We start from the raw sequence: 21,825 nt of genomic DNA, 5'->3' as shown, positions 1-21,825 counted from the left end.
TGACCTCTCGTCAACAAGGCGTTTGTTTCCACCCACAGAACTGTCGCTCGCTCACTCACTGTTTTTGCACCATTCTGTGTAAACTCTAGAGATTGTTATTGTTGTGTGTGAAATTTTCTGAAATACTCAAACTAACTTCTGCACCACAGTGAAAGAAAGTCACACTTTGAGATCACAGTTTTTCCCGTTCTGATGTTTGAACATTGTGAACGTTAACTGAAGCGCTTGGTTTGTTTCTGCGTGATTTGATGCATCGTGCTGCGGTCGAGGGATCGGCTGATTAGAGAACTGCGTCAAACAGAACAGCAGGTGGATGGATGGGCGTTTCTAATAAAGTGACCAGTGAGTATTTACTGGTTTGTATACCCTATCAACATTTTAACCACTATTTCATGTGAAACGATGTGAACCTATGGTGAATTCTAGATATCACTAGTTATAGGTACATCAGGCTGTTTTGCGAATTTAAAAAAAAAAAAGAAGGGCCAGATGAAGAAAGGCAGCAGGCAGTGTTTTGGCCAGCATGCCTCAAGTTTATACACTGTCCAAGATCCCAATAAAACCTTAGGTGAATTCTATAAGAGGCCGTCCGATGCCGTGTTCTCCACATCATGTTATATGATGAAGATCCTTTAACGATAGACCTGTGACCAAAGAAAATGACTACATTCTGCTTACGGTATTGATGTGTGAGATCTGCGCTCACGCACAAAAATTCTCACAAATGGAAACAAGTCTTTGGTATAATAGTAGCAGCGTCATGCCAAGAGAAACAAGAGTGCTCTGAGGGCACAATATCCCCCGCTGGCAACTGTGCCTTAACTCTGGTAAAATGTGACTGAATTGAATGAAATTGCAATATGCGTATTACCGACATATAACAAAGAATCTTGTCAAGTTTCGTGAAATTCTTCCAAAAATTGTGAGGGGAGCTGATTTCAGAAGGCGAGTACCCTTCCCGGGACAGACATTGCCATGACATAATCCCCCTTCGGGCCTTTCGGCCAGCGGGGGATAAAAATTGTGAGGGAAGTCAATTTCAGAAAGCAAGTACACCTTGATGAAAATGGAAAAGTTTGTTAATAATCAAGGGCATAACTCTGGGAAAATTTGTCCAAATTAAACGAAATTTCAATATGCAGATAACCGTCATAGAATAAAGCCTTTTGCCAAGTTTGGTGAAATTCCTCCACAAATTGAGAGAGGAGTTGATGTCAGAAGGCAACCACACCTTCATGAAACTGTGAAAGTACAAGGTAGTTAAACCAAGGGTTAATTTATTAAAGGCTTACGTTTTGCCACTACCGTATTTGTAGCTGTTCTACGGTGTTCTCCTATTAGTGGTTTTTAGATGAGCATCGCGTCTGCGTTCACACACGGAGACTTTATTAAAAACGTCTCACACTGCCAGAACTTCGTCAGCTGGCTTTGGTCCATTGGTTTCCTAAAACCACCGATTTCAACTCATGACCACAACATGATGGATAACAAAGCGCTTGATGACATAATTGCAGACAAGTATAGGACATATTTTGGTACGTCACCTCCTCCATGTTTTCTGCTGGAAGTGCAAGCAGGGTTTTACTTCCATCAGCCTCCAGAAGGCAACACTGGCAGAACCCGACGCTTCCTGTGTGTAAGGAATGTGCTACTGTCCTGCGACCCTCGTGCAAATCCCACACGCATACTTGCATGTCTCGACCGTGACTGAACATACACACAAAAAGAAAAAACACTTCACCTCAAATATCCCTTTACATGAAAAGTACAAAAAAGTGCACCAGAGTCAGGCTGAGTCATCCTGTCCTACCTGAGGAAGGCGTTTGTGGAGCGAATGGTGCTGACCCAGATAACCGAAGCTCCAGCATGGCCGTCTAAAACGCTCTCGGCTCGTCGCGTGTTCAGGTTCCACACCTGAACTAAACCTTTTCCTGATCTGGAGCATCAACAAAGGGAATGGCATTAAAGACTGAAAGCAGAGATATTACTCAATCAGAGGATACTCTGCATGATCAAGGTTTATAATTGTTAAAACAGTAAAAAACAACTTGGATTCAAAATTGGCACCCCAACAATTAATAATGAGGAAAACACAACTCTAAATCTCTAAGGTTTGACAAGGTTGGAGGTATTCCCAGAGAGATCTTTGTAAAGAGCTCCAATATTCTCAGGTTGGTACATGTGGACGCTGTCTTTAAATCAGAATGCAGTTTATGGAGTTGGTGCCAAATCCACAGACTTGGATTGTGATTTTATATTGACTTGGATACAAGTTTGGGGTCATTACCTTGTTGAAATATTCATCAGTCAAGTCGTAACCTCCTGGCAGAAGCAATTAGGATTTGGGCTAAAATATTATGTACTAATTGACTGAGTGGGAGGGCTGGATGGGAAAATATTTGGCTCGAGATCATGCCGTACAAATGTCCAAGAGCCAAATATTTTCCCGTCCAACTCGACCCAAGTCGGTCAATAAGCATTTTATCATATGACATTTTTTTGGGAACAGACACAGCAGAAGACAGTGAACAACGGTGTGCAAAAAACAAACCAATCAATTTTTATTTGATTGACAGCAAACCATTTATATGCTGAATCACCTTTGCGCAAGTTTGAAATAACAGTTAGAATTCTCATCTCATCTCATTATCTCTAGCTGCTTTATCCTGTTTATCTGTTGAAATTTCTGACTATTCAAATCATGGAAGTAAATAAAGAACTGTGATTTATCCATCCATTATCTGTAGCCGCTTATCCTGTACAGGGTCGCAGGCAAGCTGGAGCCTATCCCAGCTGACTACGGGCGAAAGGCGGGGTACACCCTGGACAAGTCGCCAGGTCATCACAGGGCTGACACATAGACACAGACAACCATTCACACTCACATTCACACCTACGCTCAATTTAGTCACCAGTTAACCTAACCTGCATGTCTTTGGACTGTGGGGGAAACCGGAGCACCCGGAGGAAACCCACGCAGACACGGGGAGAACATGCAAACTCCGCACAGAAAGGCCCTCGCCGGCCCCGGGGCTCGAACCCGGACCTTCTTGCTGTGAGGCGACAGCGCTAACCACTACACCACCGTGCCGCTCAGTTTGAATTCTATAAAATACAACTGATTTTACTGTTCTCTCTAAATGAAAACGATTTTAAGATAACGTCGCGAGTAAAAGTCAGTTCAAACTTGGGTCAGCTCATGTTAAGTCTACACAAAATTTTGATCTGAAAACAAAATAGTCAAGCGGGCAGTCGAGTCTGATAAATCATCTGGATAATAAAATTCGCTTTCACCGTGATCAGCTGCGTCACTCATTTTTCAAAATGAAAACAGCGGAAAAAAGCGAGGGAAACGGGTCCGGGGCTGCATACGGCTTTTCCCAGACTGGATTCAAAAATCCGTATCTGCCCAGTTACGTGACTTTTCCCAATGGTTTTATTAAAAGTGCGTGTGCGGGCCCGTACAGGTGATATGATAAATCGATACATTTTAAAGTCAGTGGACCAGAACCCAAGTGCAAAACAACCCCAAAGTGTCCCTGTATCATCAGTGATAAAACATTGGGTTTTACAATGGGCTTGATGGACTTTTTTTTTGGCAAACCTGTACAAAAGGCCACACACGTACACTGTTACTGTAGTTCTAAAAACTTTCCATCAGAGTAAAGATTCAAACTAAGTCTTAAAATTGTCTTTTTCTACATCACTAAGCTTCCTAAAAAGGCACAGAAGCTGCTACACTTATACAGGTCAAGAAATCTATAAAAATCACGCAAACTGATTTAAAGCTAGACGGCCTTTCGATTTCATAAAAACAGTGAAATTTACTTCCTTCTGCAATGTGGTCATTGTGATGCATGCTTATTTCTGTAATATCGCACAAAATATCAGGCCATTCTGTGGCTGGGAAGTTATTTAATTTGAGGGGATTAAAGCAAATAATGTGCATGAAATCGCTCGCTTCGCGCAGTCAAGCAGACAGAGGAAGTCCATGTGTGTGCGCATGTGCAGGTTTACCTTTGAGCGTGCGCTGACAGTTCCATCATTCTGTCGCTAAACGAACAGCTGATCACACCGAGGTGCTCGCTGAGCACCGATATTTATTAGTTTGGTCCTGCGTTTCCTTTCCTTCGTATATAGCATATCTTTTCTTCTCGCTTTCTTTCCGTTACTGTAGTCGCTCTTTCACGTTTCATTCACACACTCACGTCCTCCATTTTTCTCTCCTGTTTCAAATTTGTATCCCACACTGCTTTGCACGAACGGGGAAAGCCCACCATGTGATGCATGATGTATCTTGAATTGGGTCATGGTGAAGCAGGAAAAAATAGCAGGGAATTTAGGGCCACGTGGAGATAAATTCATTAATTGTTCTATTTAAAAAAACAACAAAAAAAACAACTACTAATAAAATTGGACGTCTGTGATTCAAATTCAGTAGCTTTCGGTCACTAAACAAAAATAATTGGGTGTCGGGAAAATTCTTATGACCTATACTTGAAAAATTTGAAAGGCAGTCTACTAAAAAAAACAAAAACCACACCACACCTATCGGACCTGATTAGCTACATTTTTTATGACATAATTATAAGCTTCAAAGACTGAAATGAATTCCCCTGAAAATGTTTATAAAAGTACAAGGTGGCTTTAATACACATTTTAGTACACAATTTTAAGAACCTGTCCATCTGTCTAACCATATCAGCCCAGTCTGTGATCGACAGACGCTTACCCCGAGTACAACAGAGGAAGTCCTGCCTCGGCACAGTGAAAGTGGAGTGTGTTAACCGAGGCTCCTGATCCCCTCAGAGTAAACACAGGGTCTGGGGGAGGACGAGCCATCATCAGGTCCAAACCTCCACGAAGCAGAGTGGGGTGCAAACTTTAAATAAATAAATAAATAAATAAATAAAACAAAAACTTTCAGGACCTTTCAGAAAAATGAACGTATTATAACACATAAGGAGGAGGGTCGAGTTATGGTTCAATCTCCTGATTAATCGAGAAAAGGGTAATAAAAAGAGTCAGTCATTTACAATTCGAAATATTAGCGCCAGAAGTGTGTTCACTCAACCGTTCCCTATTAATACAGCTTTAACAGAGTCGTTACATTCGTCTTCATCAACGCTTACACAAACACACAATCTCGAGCAGCGTAGCTTTTCAATTGCCCTTTTTCTTGCACAGAAAAGGTAGCGTGTTCTACCTGCTAATGATTTACCGGTAAGCACTTTTAAAACAGGGATGGCTTAGCGCCCAAGGATTCAGGCAAAACTAAATAAAAACAAAGCCAACCAGAGTTTAAGAAGGAAGAACACTTTTACTGGGCTTTTTCCGTTTCCTTCGATGTGATAACAGCTCTTACTCAACGTGCTGTGAAATCACAGCGTGAGACAACTTAATTACTGTAAACAGGTCGAGAATCTGGCTTTGTTACCAGCCAATCTCAACACTAATGCACACGGAAAGCACGAGTCAAAAACACACACATGAGCACATCTGCTCGCGAATTTTCTTTTCATGATGGTTTGTAAAGAAGTTAAGACGACCTGGTATGTGGTACAAGTGAAAAAAGGAGAAAGAACAAAGATGGAGACAGAATGGTAGCTTTCTTCTTGAGTGGCATCCAATATAGGCGAGATTTTAGATACAGATCAGGAAAGTTAATGAAGATCCCTCTTTGTGGCGTCTGATTCTCGATCACCCTTGGCCCTGTCCCTGAAACTGGAGCCGCTGCTATTTCGCCGGCGCTCATTTCGGGAGGTTAGTGGTTAAATTGTGCGTGTTAACCTGTCAAGCGGAGCCTACTTTCTGCTCTACCTTCCTAATTAAGAGCCAGGCACTCCAGCATTCTCCAATACCAGTCTCCTATATCCTACCCGGTACTACCTGGAACTTCAGCATGAGACTTGTGTACATGCTACAATATCATTTCCCTTATGGGGACCAGAATTTTGTCCCAAACATATATGTGTCCTCATAAATGTGAACAGTCACACATACGGTACTTGTATCGTGCACTTGGAGACCATACCACCTTCAGAAGTCAGACACACCACACAGTACAAACATGTCTCAGTACATTTCCCATATACGGACCCCACAATTCCTTTGATCCCCATAAGGTAAGTCATAAGGTAAAGAGAAGAATTAAAACACACATGCACTATTTTATTGTGTTACTTGTCAGGACTGCATGGTCTCATCACATCAACATGACAAAATACACACAATTTACAAGTTACACACAAATAGACTGACAAATTAATTGCAATTACAGCTTCGTCCACACATTCCCCTTATAAGGACGAGGAATTTTGTCCCCAATAACCCTATAAATCACAGATACACACTTGTAATATCTATTTGTACACACATGGTCTCATAACACCAATTTTATACACAAAAATGTTCTTCAGGTGTTCTAATGTATTTTCTTTATGAGGACCAGGGTTTTTGTTTCAACAATCAATCTCTTTGGATCCGAACAGAGATCATTACAAGAATTTACACACATTGGTATTACAGCATTTATGGGGACCACATTACATCAAATCACAGGACAATGACAAATTACATACACAAATAAGTTTAGATAAAATATTCCTAATTACAGCTGTCTACACATTTCAATACATTTTGCTTATAGGGACCAGGATTTTTGTTCACACCAAGGTCCCCATTAAGAAGCGATTACAATGAGACACACAATCTTCATAAAAGAGCATTATGTTTCTCTTTATACTACACAAACACTCATACTGTGGTATTTTTGGGGACCATGTGGTCCCATGAGTGCAGTAATGTGACGGAAAATGTTATTACATTACAAATGATACATGTTAAAAGGAGTTGTGTGTATATATATATATTTTTTAAATGTATATAATTTATGAGGACCAGGATTTGTGGTCCAACAAGGTCCTTGGTCCACATAGAAAACACTCATACAAAACACACATCTGTACTGCAGCAGTTGTGGGGACCACAAATTCTCAAAAGTACAGACATGACAACACATGCACACACATTTCGAGATAATAAAATTTCATTTCTAACGTGCAAGATTTTTGTTCAAAATGTCCCCGGTGTCTCTGGTACCTATAAAGAGATTATTACAATCAGAGACTTAAACTTGCCTTTCACCTTCATAAAGAGGATTAGGATCTTTAATATACAACGCAAACACTCTGGGGGACCATACCGTCTCATAAGAACCATAATGTGACAGAAAACACTGGCATCTTAAGTTACAAACACCAAACAATCCCTTTCACCATAAAACACTCATGAGGACCAGAATTTTTGCTCCAACAACATGTACGTAGAGACTTTTGTACTGACAGATACACACTTATGGGAATCACATGGTCTCGTAAGTACACCAACATGACAAAAAAACCCACACACAAAGCAGAAACAAATGCAAGTCTTTACTAAACATTTTAATGCATTTTCTTTATGAGGACCAAAATGTTGCTTTGGTTGCCATAAGGATATACGAACAAGACGAAGATGCCATTAAGAGATTAATTCTCTCACATGCACAGTATGATACTTGTAGGACCACAAATCTGTCCCTCTGAGTTACATGTTGGTCCTGAGATCGAGATGCTGACCTCTTCTGCTCCTCGGACCTGCCTGATCCATCCTGGTGCCCTACGTCTGGTTGGAGTCTCAGAGCATCGCTCCTGTGGAGGACGGCCCCATGTGGACAGTCGAAAGTCACACCTGGAAGACGCTCTGGACTCTTACAGTAATGCTTTTATGGCTGAGGACTACAGTTGACTTGCTAACTTTAGGACTGCAGTTGTCATGAACAGTTTTGTACTCAAGTTTCCATCAATGAAGAGTTTATAACATCAACGAAACTGACTTCATGTTCAAACTGTTAATGTTCTAGTCATGTTGTCTGTTGTTGCCCAAATGAGGATGGGTTCCCTTTTGAGTCTGGTTCCTCTCGAGGTTTCTTCCTCATGTCGTCTGAGGGAGTTTTTCCTTGCCACCGTCGCCACAGGCTTGCTCATTGGGGATAGATTAAGGATAAAGTTAGCTCATGTTTTAAGTCGTTCAAATTCTGTAAAGCCACTTTGCGACAATGTTTATTGTTAAAAGCGCTATACAAATAAACTTGACTTGACTAGGGACCACTTTCAAGTTCTCTTAATGTATATTAAGGACCATGATTTTTACCATCACGTCATCTTCAGTCCCCAGGAGGTGCGTGTCTGAATATACACACACAAATTAACACGTTCACATGTGAAACACACCTCCAACACCAGTGTGTTAAAGAGTTTGTACTCCTTAGTGTAAGGGGACCTGCTTACACACAAACCATCCTTGTGGAGACCAAAAAAAAAGGTAACGGATGCAGGGTTTTTTCTAGAAAAATTTAGTATGAGGATGCTCACCATGGCGGGGGGGGGGGGGGGGGGATATAGTGCCGGTTGTCCCCCCCGCCGTGCAAAGCCTTTGAAAAATGCTCCAATGGGACATTCTGAGGCTATCTGAGAGGGAAATTGTAACAAATTGTCTGTCAACATTGAAAAAGAAAGAAGTAATCATCTTCTGTCCCGGACAGTCTTTGGCTTTCTTCCGCTTCATGCCGCGGGATGACATCTTTAAATGCTCAAGTGTCAACAAAAACAACTCGCGAACTACTTGTCAAAAGCTCCCGCGCCGGTGGGTGAAAGGTCATTCAGTCTCGAGAAATCTCGCTCTACAAGTCAGCTGACCTTGTATGTAACCCATGTCAAATCTCGCGAGAGCAGCCGCGACAAGTAAACAACTAAACAACATGGCGCCTCAGTCTGGAAAACGCCAATTCGGATTGTTTTTGCACCGTCTGGCGGTGTATCTACTATGATTGGAATATTTTTGGAGCAATTATAACGCATTTGATGATCAGACACATTGTCACGTAGTGTTGCTGGGATGTGTTCACGGAGTCGGTAAGGGGGCGCACACCGAGAGTAAGAGGGCGCAGCGCCCCTGTTCCCCCGTTTAGACGAAAGCCTGACGGATGCATCCGGTCCCCATAATATTCATTTTAGCTTTGTGTGATCTGTGAAGTTGGCATGTGTGTGTTTCATATTAATGAGTTTATGATACCAAAAAAAATAATACAAGTGTCAGTACAAGTCTGAATGAACCTTTTTAAGGGGACATGTTCACAGGCCAGTTTTCCAAGGACCTAAAACGTTGTAAAAGACAAAAAAAAAAAAAAAATAGGGGAACACATTGAAAATTGTTAGTTCAGCTTTGGCCCATTTGGTGTGTGTGTGTGTGTGTGTGTCTCCCCTCATGCATTACTGTGTTTATAAGAACATTGTGGTCTACAAGTACCACAATACAAGAATGTGCGCGCGTGCGCACGCGTGTGTGTAGTCTGAAATTAGAAGCCATGACGATTGGAGTTCAACCTCTCTGGAGCCCGTTTAAGGATTCTGAGTGGGTTCAGAGACTCGGGGATGAAATTAAATCTCCCTTCCAGAGAGCACTTTTTTGGTTAACTGAACACAACACTGCGTCATTCACACACCGTACAGATCCTCGCCTGCTGTGCCAAAAAAACAACCAAACCTTTTCTGATGTTTTCTTTGGCTGTGCCCACACTTGAGTTGTTTGAAGTGCCATCGGCACTTCTCCTGTACTGAATCAAAAAAAGGGGGAGGAAAAAAAACTGGCAACAGTTGCCTCATCTTTTTTTTTTTCCTTTTAGCATCCATTTGCCAAAGAGCTGAGCTTTGTGTCGAGGCAGCGGAGTGTGCGTGTTGCGAGAGGAGGGAGTTTGTATGACAGGGTGGATTTGGCTGGCTTTAAGGATGGATTAAGGCGCCCTTATTGTGTGGCTCCTGATACGCCAAGGCGATGGAAAAAAGCATGCACTCTATCAGCGAACACATCACAACTTTCTTCCAGGAGGATGAAGAAAAAAAAAAAGGTCTAGTGAAAGCTAATATTAGCTTGAGAGGTGCTACATGCTGATAATAAAAATAAATTATTATTAGTAGTTTTTTTTTTCCAAAACACCTGACTGCTGGGCGGCACGGTGGCGTAGTGGTTAGCGCTGTCGCCTCACAGCAAGAAGGTCCGGGTTCGAGCCCCGTGGCCGGCGAGGGCCTTTCTGTGTGGAGTTTGCATGTTCTCCCCGTGTCCGCGTGGGTTTCCTCCGGGTGCTCCGGTTTCCCCCACAGTCCAAAGACATGCAGGTTAGGTTTGTAGGTGTGAATGGTTGTCTGTGTCTATGTGTCAGCCCTGTGATGACCCGGCGACTTGTCCAGGGTGTACCCCGCCTTTCGCCCATAGTCAGCTGGGATAGGCTCCAGCTTGCCTGCGACCCTGTAGAACAGGATAAAGCGGCTAGAGATAATGAGATGAGACCTGACTGCTTTTAAATTCTCAAACCTGATTTCAAATGAATGCACTCATACAGATGTTACCGTTATCATAGTAGCACCTAATTCACAGATGTGTATGGCGAACGCTCCCGTAATTTATCTATAATGATAACCAAATTTAGTAAACTTTTTGAGAATTTTCTGTAGAAGGAGTCTCCAGTGTTAGTCAGTTAGTTAGTTTTCCACCAAGAGAGAGTCTTCAGGACAGAGGAGGTTGTTCTTTCAGGTTTCTTGGTAACACGACAAGTTGCGGGGTTTTTTTTGTCGAGACAGAGGCTGGTGAGAACAAGTTTCATGGACGCTCCACGAAATTCAATGCAACTGTAAATAAATAAAAAGTATGACTTGTTCTGTGTTAAATAATAAAACACTTGTAATCAATCATTTTCAAATGTCTGCAGTACAAGAGGAATAAAACACTTTGCGATGTGCTGTTCTAGGAAAAGGATCTACTTCAGGGTGGTGATCGACTTCAGTTCTGCTTCATCGCACCACTGCGTCGTTATTATTATTACAACTACTACGACATTAAATCTTTTGTTCCATTTATTAAAGAATCACGAGCATGAAGCATATGCTCACGTTGCTCTCTGCAATCTCAACAAGCCAAAGTCAGCAGTTTATAGACTGCTTGTTTGCACAATAGTGCACTCGTGGTTATCAACTGAAACGAAGGAACACACTGTGTACAAACCCTGAACTATCAAAACAACCTCATGAAAAGCTGTCATTCAATCTTGTTTTGGCAAAACCCTCCAATTGTTCACAAAAACGTGAAAAGGCCACAAAGCAAACAATTGAAAACAAACTGTGCAAGAAAGAAGCCCAAAAATGCTGCCTACATAGGAGTCAAAAAGAAATATATATTATAAATAAAATACGTAGATCGCAAGTGCGGAACTCTCGCATCTGATCTCATGGTTGCACTCTTCAACAAGCTGCAATTTTTAAATTCTTTTTTTTTTTGCTTTTAAGGCAAGGGGTGGGCTATGGGCAGACCATGACTATTTATCACACAAGTGATTCCAAGAGCTAACTTGTTTTGCAGACATTCCACGAGATTTAATGTAGAGCTACATGGATAAAAAAAGAAAATTGTTAAACTCTTGTGGTAAAAGGGGAATAAAGACAGCTTCAACTTCAAGACAGCCATTATTTGTAAATAATCATCTCTGGAGCGGTATCAGTGACTCTGCTTTATCACACCACCCTACCGTTGATCATTTTCCCATAACAGCACCACACAAACTGTCAATCAAATAAATCATCGCACGTCAACACCAAAACCTGTTTTACACGCGTTTTTATGACAACATGCACATTTACCATTTGCGATCGGCAACAGAGACCCTTGAAATGCACGAATGCCAATTGCCGTAAGCTTGCCGAAGCATTTCCAGAGTCTGGTGCATAGTAAAATCACAAATCCGCATGTGCAAGTTGTCACAAATGCGCATCTAACATGGGTTGGCAGGGACATCATGCAGCAAACTGGCTCATGAGAGTTCCTGCTCGCTTCTGCTGCATGTGCATGACCTTGCCACATTCCATTCATTCACAACATTAACAGCCCTAGAACTTTTTGTTTCGACCTCATATTTCTACAGAATAAAGATGGAGATAAGGATTATAAAAATAACTAAATAATAATAAAAAAAAAAATGTGCCAAGTACCCAAGTCCTGCATCTACTGGAGGAACACGACTACCACAGAAAAAGCGACTTCATTAGTGTGGTTCCTTCAAGGGTTCATCATTTGTACATTAAAAGACACATACGTGCAGAGCATCATCATTTAGGTACTTTAAAGGACCATGTTTGAGGTTACGTAGATACTCAACCAACCAAAAAATAAAAAAAATTAAAAATCATCAAACAACTTGGCTGCATACTAATGCCACTGGTTTACTGTGGTCTTTTCCTTAACAAATGTTTAAACTCCACACAGCCCCATTTTACACGCTATATTATTCATAAGCAAAAAATGAAACTAATCATCCAAACAGGACACGTAAAAAGTGTTTCTATTGGCAGAAAGTGGGCTCAAGTCCCCTCCCCTCCTCACAAATGTAGGACAGTCCACTTCCTGCCAACAGAAATATGGGTAGAATTTCTACATTTCCTGGTTGGATGAATGCCACTTTAACATTATTTGTGTTATTAGTTTCTCATCAAAGTAAAATTAGTTCAACATATTCTCCCATTTCATTCTTTAATTTGACTGTAATCATCTTTGTCAATATAAATTAATAATACTCTCATGCCGGTAGGCTTTTTCCCCAGACAAATGGAGACATGCAGCTTCGACAAATAAAGCTCTCAGAACTACAAGGTTCTTTCTGACAATTCGAGAGCAGGCTGGAGCAAATTTTTTTAAATATAGGATTCACATACTCTAAGTGCTTAAGTAATATACTGGTGTAAAACTTCTCACAGTGGCATGTAAATAACTCATTTTTCACAAACTAAATGACAAAAGGGCAGAGAACCCAGTAACTCCAAGATCTGAATATATTGTGTGGAATGGAGGAGGTGGTTGGTTTAAATAAATAAATAGGTGAAGTTCATTCCTTCTCTCTTACTGACTGCTTCCTGAACACAGCAAACGTAAAAAGATCCATCAGAGACAGAAAATGAGCGCTAGTTTAGTTTATAATATTAAGTCCAGGTTATTAGATGACGTCACCCAAATATTTCAAACCAGCTGAGGTGATCTTAAATTTTTTTTACTTAATATTTAAAAGTGCAAAATGTTAAAATTTATACATTTTAAAATTCTCTTTCAATGTTAATTTTTTTTAAGTCAGAAAAACTATATAATTACTCGTGATGTAATATTTTTATCCCATCACCCATCCTGCTGAATCATAACACACTAAAATAAGGATCTAATTTTATTCAATAAACGTATAACTCTGATTTCATTACACGATCCACAAACCTGCTGGATCACAATCCAAGTTTCAATAACAATATCAATAATCTGCAAGTCTGTCCAAAGAGCCGGCAATTAAGCTTTCAATCAGAAAGAAAGACTAATAAAGTTTCGCTCCTGCTATGTCTGTCCCACCTGATGGAGGGATGGTATATGGAGCTAGCGGATGAAAAGAAAGCCAGTGAGGGAATATTGAGGTTCTCTCCTCTCTCTGTAGAACAGATAAGACAGCTCCAGTAATCTGACTCTAAGTCTGTGGATAAAGGCAGTTTGTCTCGTCCCGAGCCGTCTCTCAACACCTGTTGGGTAATTAGGCCCTAATTATGAGAGAGCCAGTTCCCTTCTTCCCTCTGCGTGTTATTAAACGAGGATGAGGCCTGCCTGCCAGCCAGATATCTCTCAACACTGGTGAGGGGCTGGCGACCTTCAGATCAAACGCACGCTACCGTTGCCCCCTTACAGAGGATCTTGGGGGAGGGGCACTCGGTTTAACGTGGCTCTTCAAAAGATCATGGACGCATTCCTTCCCTCGTTCAGAGTCGGACGCCACCTCCTTGGCGATCATACGCTGCCATTCATAAATAAGCCGCCCAGATCTTGGAGATTACAAAAATGCAAAATGTACCGGGAGAACTAATAAAGCTAAATAGGGCCACTGCTCGCAGCCGCCTGTTCAGTCGCCGCGCTCCACGCAGCCGCCTGTTCAGTATCTTAAAACACCCCCTGTTTTTCTTCCTTACTTATTTAATTTTTAGAAACTCATTTTTCATAATGTGACCACTTTCTTTGGAGATAAACCTCAGTAAAACAAATGATGATTTTTACATTTTACAAGTCACCCCTAATCCCGTCACAACCCTGATGTAATGCATTAAAATAAACCAAACAAATAGAAAAATTACTAAATTATGGATACATTTATCTTTAATAAAATATATTTAAAAAAAAAAAAGCTGGCAGCGATGCTGCTGAAATACCTCTCCTGAACGTTAAAAATAAACTCATTAAAAGCATACTCGGAATAAATTTCTAAACGTAAAGGGAGCGGTTGAATAATACAAGACAGAAAGGTCAACGGTGATGGTGAAGTGTCGTCGTCGGAGCTGCAGCTGGTGTTCCTGCCCTTCCTAATGAGATCATACCTCAGCTCTCAGGCATTCCTTCATTCTTCTCTTTATCAAAAACACGCTTATCTTGTGTTTCCTCTCTCTTTCTCGCTCGGTGGCCATTTCCATTTGACTATGGGAGGGAAGAAGTGTGGGCGTGTGTGTGAGTGAGAGAGATAGAGACAGGCAGCACTGATAGGCTATTTAGACCCCACACACACGCGCATTTGGAAAAAATAAATAAAGTCAAATCCTTGACTGGAGGAAACAAACATGGAGGATGGAGACTCAGCACTATTATAAAGTTGAGTTAAACAAACAGAGCAGGAAGTAAGACAGACACACACCCTATATTGTAAGGGTCTGAGTGCTGGTGTGTGTGTGGGGACTGGAAAAACATCTCTGCGGTAGACAGACGGAGTGAAGTGCCCACACACACCCCCGTCAGTCAGGGGGAAGAGCCTGCATTGTTCCTGCCAATGGCGTGAATGCAGTGCCAAGGCTGGACGAGATAAGACCCGTGTGTGTGTGTGTGTGTGGGGGGGGGGGGGGGGGGGGGGGTATGAGTGTTGACTGAATACTTTGTCACTGATTTAAGAGGTCTTGGTGACCGTGGTTAACAAAGGGAGCAGCAGGTAGTGCGCTCTTATCAGTTAGCATTGTCACCTGTTTCCTTCCCCAGGTGTGTTCAGGGGCAGACTGATGACAAGCGATTGTCCACTCCATCACACACTCGCATGCGCACACAAACACTAAACGAGCTGGAGAGATCCACGGCTTGGATGTGACAACCGTAAACTGGACACTCCAAAAACCTGGGCTTTATGGAAGAGTAGCAAGCCATCTGAAATCATGTTTGGCAAAAAGCAAGTTCAGCAAACTTCTCTGGACTGGTGAGAGCAAAACTGAACTTTTTTGGCATTGGTACAAAGAACTACGTTTGGTAGAACTCAAACAGGGTGGCACGGTGCTGCAGTGGTTAGCACAGTCACCTCGTAGGTTCCAGGTTTGAAGCTCACGGCTGATTGGGGGCCTTTCTGTGTGGAGCTTGCACATTCTCCCAGCATCTGCATGGGGGTGCTCTGGTTTCCCCCACAGTTTAAAGACATGCAGATTAGGTCAAAAATATCCAGCCACTGGGGTTGCACAAGTTCTGATCCCAATCCCGAATAGATTGGGGAGGGCTGTGTCAGGAAGGGCATCCAGTATTTCTCATCTCATCTCATTATCTGTAGCCGCTTTATCCTGTTCTACAGGGTCGCAGGCAAGCTGGAGCCTATCCCAGCTGACTACGGGCGAGAGGCGGGGTACACCCTGGACAAGTCGCCAGGTCATCACAGGGCTGACACATAGACACACAACCATTCACACTCTCATTCACACCTACGGTCAATTTAGAGTCACCAGTTAACCTAACCTGCATGTCTTTGGACTGTGGGGGAAACCGGAGCACCCGGAGGAAACCCACGCGGACACGGGGAGAACATGCAAACTCCGCACAGAAAGGCCCTCGCCGGCTACGGGGCTCGAACCCGGACCTTCTTGCTGTGAGGCGACAGCGCTAACCACTACACCACCGTGCCGCCCGCATCCAGTATTTATTAATTTAAATAAATAAATAAATCTACGCCAAATCGATTGTGGCTTTGCCCTGTATTCTTCCCCATCACAAAACTGTGACGAATCAAATAAAACTTCAACTTTACCCATCACCTTGAGAACACCATCCCCACCATGAAGCATGGTGGTGGTAGCATGATGCTCAGAGTTACCTTTGGCCCCATGGTTACCTCTCAGGCTGATCCTGTCTTTACCCAGATACTGACTTTTACTTGTAGTTGCCACATTCTTTCTTTCTTTTTTGAAATAATGTATTTAAATGATGCTTTTAATCACCAAACCCTGACTGATAGCATTCCTTGACCTTCATGATGCGGTTTGTTTAGGTATGGTGTCTAACAAACTCTAGATTCTTCCAGGTATTTTTTCGTTATACTGAGACACTTCAATTTTGCACTGATTGACTGCATTCAACACATCATGTGACTTCTCAAGGCAACTGGTTACACCAGAACTAATTTACGTGTTTCACAACAATGGGGTGGAGGTGAATACTTAGGCCATGATGAGTTTTATATTTTAGATTTGTAGCTAATTTTACAAGTTATATCTTTTTTTTCCTTGTCAGTTCAGCCTCATGTCTCAGAAATATCCAAATTAAGTGCATTTCAGCTCTACAAACCATTGAAAAGTTTGGGGGGGGGGGGGGGGGGATGTATACTTGTGCAAGACACCAAGTATGCAATTTGAGGCAAGTAAGCAACAGGTCAATGTTTGGCAATCCTGTTTTATCTGCTCTGACACACCTCACATTAATAAGCTGCTCATCTGCAATCACTTCATGAGGTTTAAATAAGTGTACGAGTGAAAAAGTGCAAAAAAAAAATAACAGAAGAGGAGGAGGAGGAAGAATGAGGAACACTGATGTAGACTAAATACAAGAGCTTGGAAATTGTCTGGCTTTTACTAAAATAGTGGTTTGATAAATAACACACTTAGGACGGCTGAATGAAAAGATTAATGAGACGCAAGCCGGGATCAGACGACACAAATTCAGCCTGATTTTGACAGATACATTTCCAGATTCGGGTCTGAATATGAACATCAGGAACGATGAACAGATCTCATAGTGTGACATAGCCAAAGAACATCAACGACCCACGCAAACCCAATGAAAAGTCTACCATGTCAGAAAGGCTGGTATTTTCTTGCCGAGTCTGACAGCTCCTTAATGACAACGTGCTCCTTAATAGCCGTGATTGACACTTTCTTGACCCTCCTCCCCGACAACACGGAAGGATGTGAACAACAATTGGTCAGAGTTAAACCTGTAGTGTTGACAGTCTCCTGACCAAAATTATTTCTAGAATTTAAAAAACAAAACACACCCCACACCCCATTCATGAAACCCCAAGTGTACCTCGGGCAGTGTGGTGTTCATCCAATCAGCAGAGAGGACACTCGTTACCTTCCCACCTTCCAGAACCTGCACCAGGAAAAAACATAAATAAAATCAAATCACTGATGAAACCTGATCACATAGAAACCAAAAGACAGGAACAACAACTTTCCTCTAGTGATACCTCTCAATGCAATCAAACATTGTGTAATCAGCAACACACAACTAATTATACCCCCCCAAATATGATCAATGTGTGGTAGAAACATTCTTCTATAACTTGTCCACCCTTTGCTTTCTTTAATATATCTTGGTATAAACATGCTCTCGGTTCTCAGCCAGCTCTCTTTCAAATATACATTTTTAGGATCTGATTTTTTGCTCTTTTGAGCAAAAGGGCTGATTTCTTTCGAGGACAGACTGTAGTCTCATGCAGTTTATCAACGACAGTCGTGTCGTCCGATTACACACAGATTAACATACCCACTAAATTTGATCTCCATTTGGCTTGATGCACTGTATGGCCAAAAGATTGCAGACACCTGACCATCACACCTACACACGCCCTTGTTGAACACAAAAAACATTGAGTTGAGTGAGCGACAGTTCTGTGGATGGAAACAAGCACCTTGCTGATGAGAGGTCAGAGGAAAATGGCCAGATTGGTTAGAGCAGGGATGCCATGGTTACGGCCCGCGGGCCGGAAGTGGCCCGATTGGACATCACATCCGGCCCGTGGTTGATATGGGAGAGCCATTTTTTAATTAAAAAATGTAATAAAATAAACTTTCATCTGATGGTTTTTCCTTTAAAAAATTCAATCTGACGTTTTATTTTTATTCAATTTTCGTGGAATTATTTCAGTTTGTCTTTTGCTGCTGCCCGCCTCAGCTGCTGCAGCGCGTGCGCCGACCAGGATGTTAGCCTGCAGTGTTGTGCGCCGTTGAAGGATAAGTACACATCTGTTGCAATCGAATCATTCTACAAATACTTGCCGCCAGAGTACCCAGTTATGACGGCATTTGCAGGCAAAATATTGTGTATGTTTGGGACAACATATTTATGTGAGCAGGCCTTTTCTGTGATGAATATTAATAAATCGAAACTGCGTAATCGCCTGATACACGAACATCTCAATGACGTTATGAAAATAGCCACGGCCCAGAACCTGTCCCCCAATGTCGACAAGCTAGTGAAAGTTAAAAGGTGTCTAGCTTCGACAAGTAAAATGTAGCTGAAATAGGTTTGTCTTCCCATTCATCATATTCCTGTGTGATATGGTTGGGAGGGAATAAAATGGGTTGGATTTTACTGATGTATGCTGTACAGTAGGCTAATGCCATAGGCATGGGTTTGTGAAAATGTGGGTTGGAGTTGTATGACTGGCAAAGGAAACGTGCCATCTGTTGTTGAGCCAATGTAATGTGAGGTCATATCTGGCTTTTTTCAAGAACCTTACGTTTTTCTACTGAATATTAAGTCACGGGGCGGCACGGTGGTGTAGTGGTTAGCGCTGTCGCCTCACAGCAAGAAGGTCCGGGTTCGAGCCCTGGGGCTGGCGAGGGCCTTTCTGTGTGGAGTTTGCATGTTCTCCCCGTGTCCGCGTGGGTTTCCTCCGGGTGCTCCGGTTTCCCCCCCAGTCCAAAGACATGCAGGTTAGGTTAACTGGTGACTCTAAATTGAGCGTAGGTGTGAATGTGAGTGTGAATGGTTGTCTGTGTCTATGTGTCAGCCCTGTGATGACCTGGCGACTTGTCCAGGGTGTACCCCGCCTTTCGCCCGTAGTCAGCTGGGATAGGCTCCAGCTTGCCTGCGACCCTGTAGAAGGATAAAGCGGCTAGAGATAATGAGATGAGATGAGATATTAAGTCACTTTGCTTATTTTTTGGATTGCTTTGTTCTGGCACTTATTTCTGTGACTTTTTTAATTGGCCTAATTTTGGCCTAACAATGCTTTTATGTGTAAGCCTTCAATAAATATGATCAAAATAATTTACAGTTTACTCTTGTGTTATTTGTAGAAAATGTGTTGGCATTGGCACCTAATCTATTTTGTTGCATTTCTAAATGTGGACTACTTGCATGGATATGTCCGTGTCACATTTTCAAAGGGTAAATATCTGCTATGTAATTGTATGTCTCATTGTGAGGCTATTGTGGTGCCAATACAATTCCTTTTCGATGTGTTGTTGGCATCATTTTAAAAACAGTATATCCATGTATTGAGTTACCTAAGGTGTAATTCGGCCCCCGAGGTCCCACTTAAAAAAATCTGGCCCCCTAACCAATTTCACCCTGGCATCCCTGGGTTAGAGGGGTTTTTTTGGGCCAGGAAGGATATAGTAACTCGTATAATCACGCTTTACAACCGTGGTGAGCAGAAAAGCATCTCAGCATGCAACAGAAAACAGAAGAACACATTGGGTTCCACTCCTGCAGCCAAGAACAGGGATCTTAGAATCAACAAACAAGTTCCTATTAAAGTGGCCAATGAGGGAATGTGTGACAAATAAAGGCTTCTTCTTTTAAACACTGCATGAACCTAGTGGTGTGTTATGGACCTGAAACACTTCCCGACCTGCATTTAAGCACGTGTGTAATAAATTTGCCTCCCATTATGCTTATTTTAACTTCTTTAATCCATCCATCATCATGACTCTGTACAGCTTTCAGATAGATGGATTTACTTTATTGATCCCAAGCTAGGGAATAGTTTTTTTTTTTTTCAGCAACAGCAAGTTATCAGACATGCGAAAATAAAAAGACGACACGCTGTACAACATAAAATAGAAGAGAAAAAAAAAACCCTGAGTGCTCTGAGAGCACAATATCTCCCGCTGGCAACTATATCTATGCTATAAGTGCTTAATACACCCTCTGGAAATTGTCGAAGTACAAGTTTGGTAATGAACGGCCATAACTCTAGTGAAACGTGACCGAATTGAACAAAATTGTAATATGCGCATGACTGACATACAGCAAAGCCTACTGCAAAGTTTCGGAAAATCCCTGCAAAAATTGTGAAGGGAGTTGATTTCAGAAGACAAGTACGCTTTCATGAAATTGTCAAAGTTTGGTAATCAAGGCCCCTAACTCTGGAAAAAATTTGACTGAATTGAACTAAATTGCAATTTGCGTATTACTGACATATAACAAAGCCTTTTGCTCAGTTTCATGAAATTCCTCCAAGAAGTGTGAGAGGAGTTGATTTCAGAAAGCAAGTACCTTTTCCGGGATGGATGGACATTGCCACGACATAATCCCCATTCGGGCCTTTTGGCCAGCGAGGGATAAAAAAAAAAAAAGATCCCAAGAACAAGCCGACTCCACAATATACAGATAAAAATGTAACAAACAATATCTATCTATAAATGTGCTTTGTACATGTGAATGTGGACTAATGGTGCTAAAAACAAGAATTGTGATGAATGAAGATAAAAACCTGTGCAAAGGTGGCAGTATTGAACGATAGATAGATAGATAGATAGATAGATAGATAGATAGATAGATAGATAGATAGAACAAATCAAATAAACTAATGGTGTAAAGTGACTAATGACAAATAGCTCTGGCAGTACAAGTTACAGGAGAAGCAGGGTTATAAACAGACCCTCACAGTTCTCATTTTTCTCCATTTTCTGTCATAACTCTTCTGGGTGTCTTTCCCTTTTTTAGAATCAGGTCTGCAAAGAAAATTTCATCAAACCTTTTTCCTTTTTGAATATTTTCATAAATATTATCTATTCCTCTTGGTGCATGATGTTATGATGCAGAATACTCAGAATAAAATAATTTAAAAACAAAACATCTGCACTTTCAACTTTACTGCCAAAATAACTGGAGTGGTTTTATTATTATTGCTGCTGTTGTGTGTGAGAACTTGGCTTATAAGAGCTCAAACTGGGAACGAATCCCAAATGGAGACCAATTTTACACTTGACAAGTCCATAGTGAACCAGAAACCGTTTGGGATTCAACCCAAAACCGAGAAATAAACAACGCTGCAGATTCATTTCTCCTTTTCTACTGAGGACAAACAAAACCTCAGAACTTTTTTTTTAAACATATAAAATACAGAAATTATAACAATGCTGCTTTTTCCTCCTATATAGTTACCACTTTCAAAGTATTTGCAAAAACAAACGCTCCCCAGCCTTAAAATTTAGAGCAGGTACCAACCTGATACAGAGTTGCCGCCGGTGACGTAATCAACACGCGACGTTGAACCGGAAGGACCCCTTTAGTGGCGCAATGGCGCCCTCGATAGTGCCTGAGATTTATTTCATCGCGTGTGCTTCAGTCAAGGATGAATGAATCAATCAATCGTTTTAATAATTACATATAAATTAAAAAGTTAAATACACTGTAAATGATACATGCACAACTAAAACACTCCAACTTGTCAGCAGCATTAGTTATTAT

The 21,825-nt window shown here is 41.6% G+C and overlaps 1 protein-coding gene across 1 annotated transcript in view; it reads right to left on the bottom strand.

Moving 5' to 3' along the window:
* gnb1l (guanine nucleotide binding protein (G protein), beta polypeptide 1-like) overlaps positions 1 to 21,604 on the bottom strand; it is a 44,918-nt gene extending 23,314 nt beyond the window's left edge. Inside the window, exons 1-5 of the mRNA XM_060907491.1 lie at positions 21,583 to 21,604; positions 17,425 to 17,490; positions 4,733 to 4,882; positions 1,811 to 1,936; positions 1,545 to 1,707 (exon numbers count right to left, since the gene is read on the bottom strand). Of these exons, the coding sequence (XP_060763474.1) occupies positions 1,545 to 1,707; positions 1,811 to 1,936; positions 4,733 to 4,845 (402 nt within the window). The 5' untranslated portion in view covers positions 4,846 to 4,882; positions 17,425 to 17,490; positions 21,583 to 21,604. The remainder of the gene's footprint in view (positions 1 to 1,544; positions 1,708 to 1,810; positions 1,937 to 4,732; positions 4,883 to 17,424; positions 17,491 to 21,582) is intronic.
* Between the last annotated feature and the right edge of the window lie 221 nt (positions 21,605 to 21,825).

Source organism: Neoarius graeffei, chromosome 24 (assembly GCF_027579695.1).
Source record: "Neoarius graeffei isolate fNeoGra1 chromosome 24, fNeoGra1.pri, whole genome shotgun sequence".
Classification (NCBI taxonomy): domain Eukaryota; kingdom Metazoa; phylum Chordata; class Actinopteri; order Siluriformes; family Ariidae; genus Neoarius; species Neoarius graeffei.
Note: the sequence above shows the minus strand (reverse complement) of the source record. Positions and strands in the feature narration are given on the sequence as shown.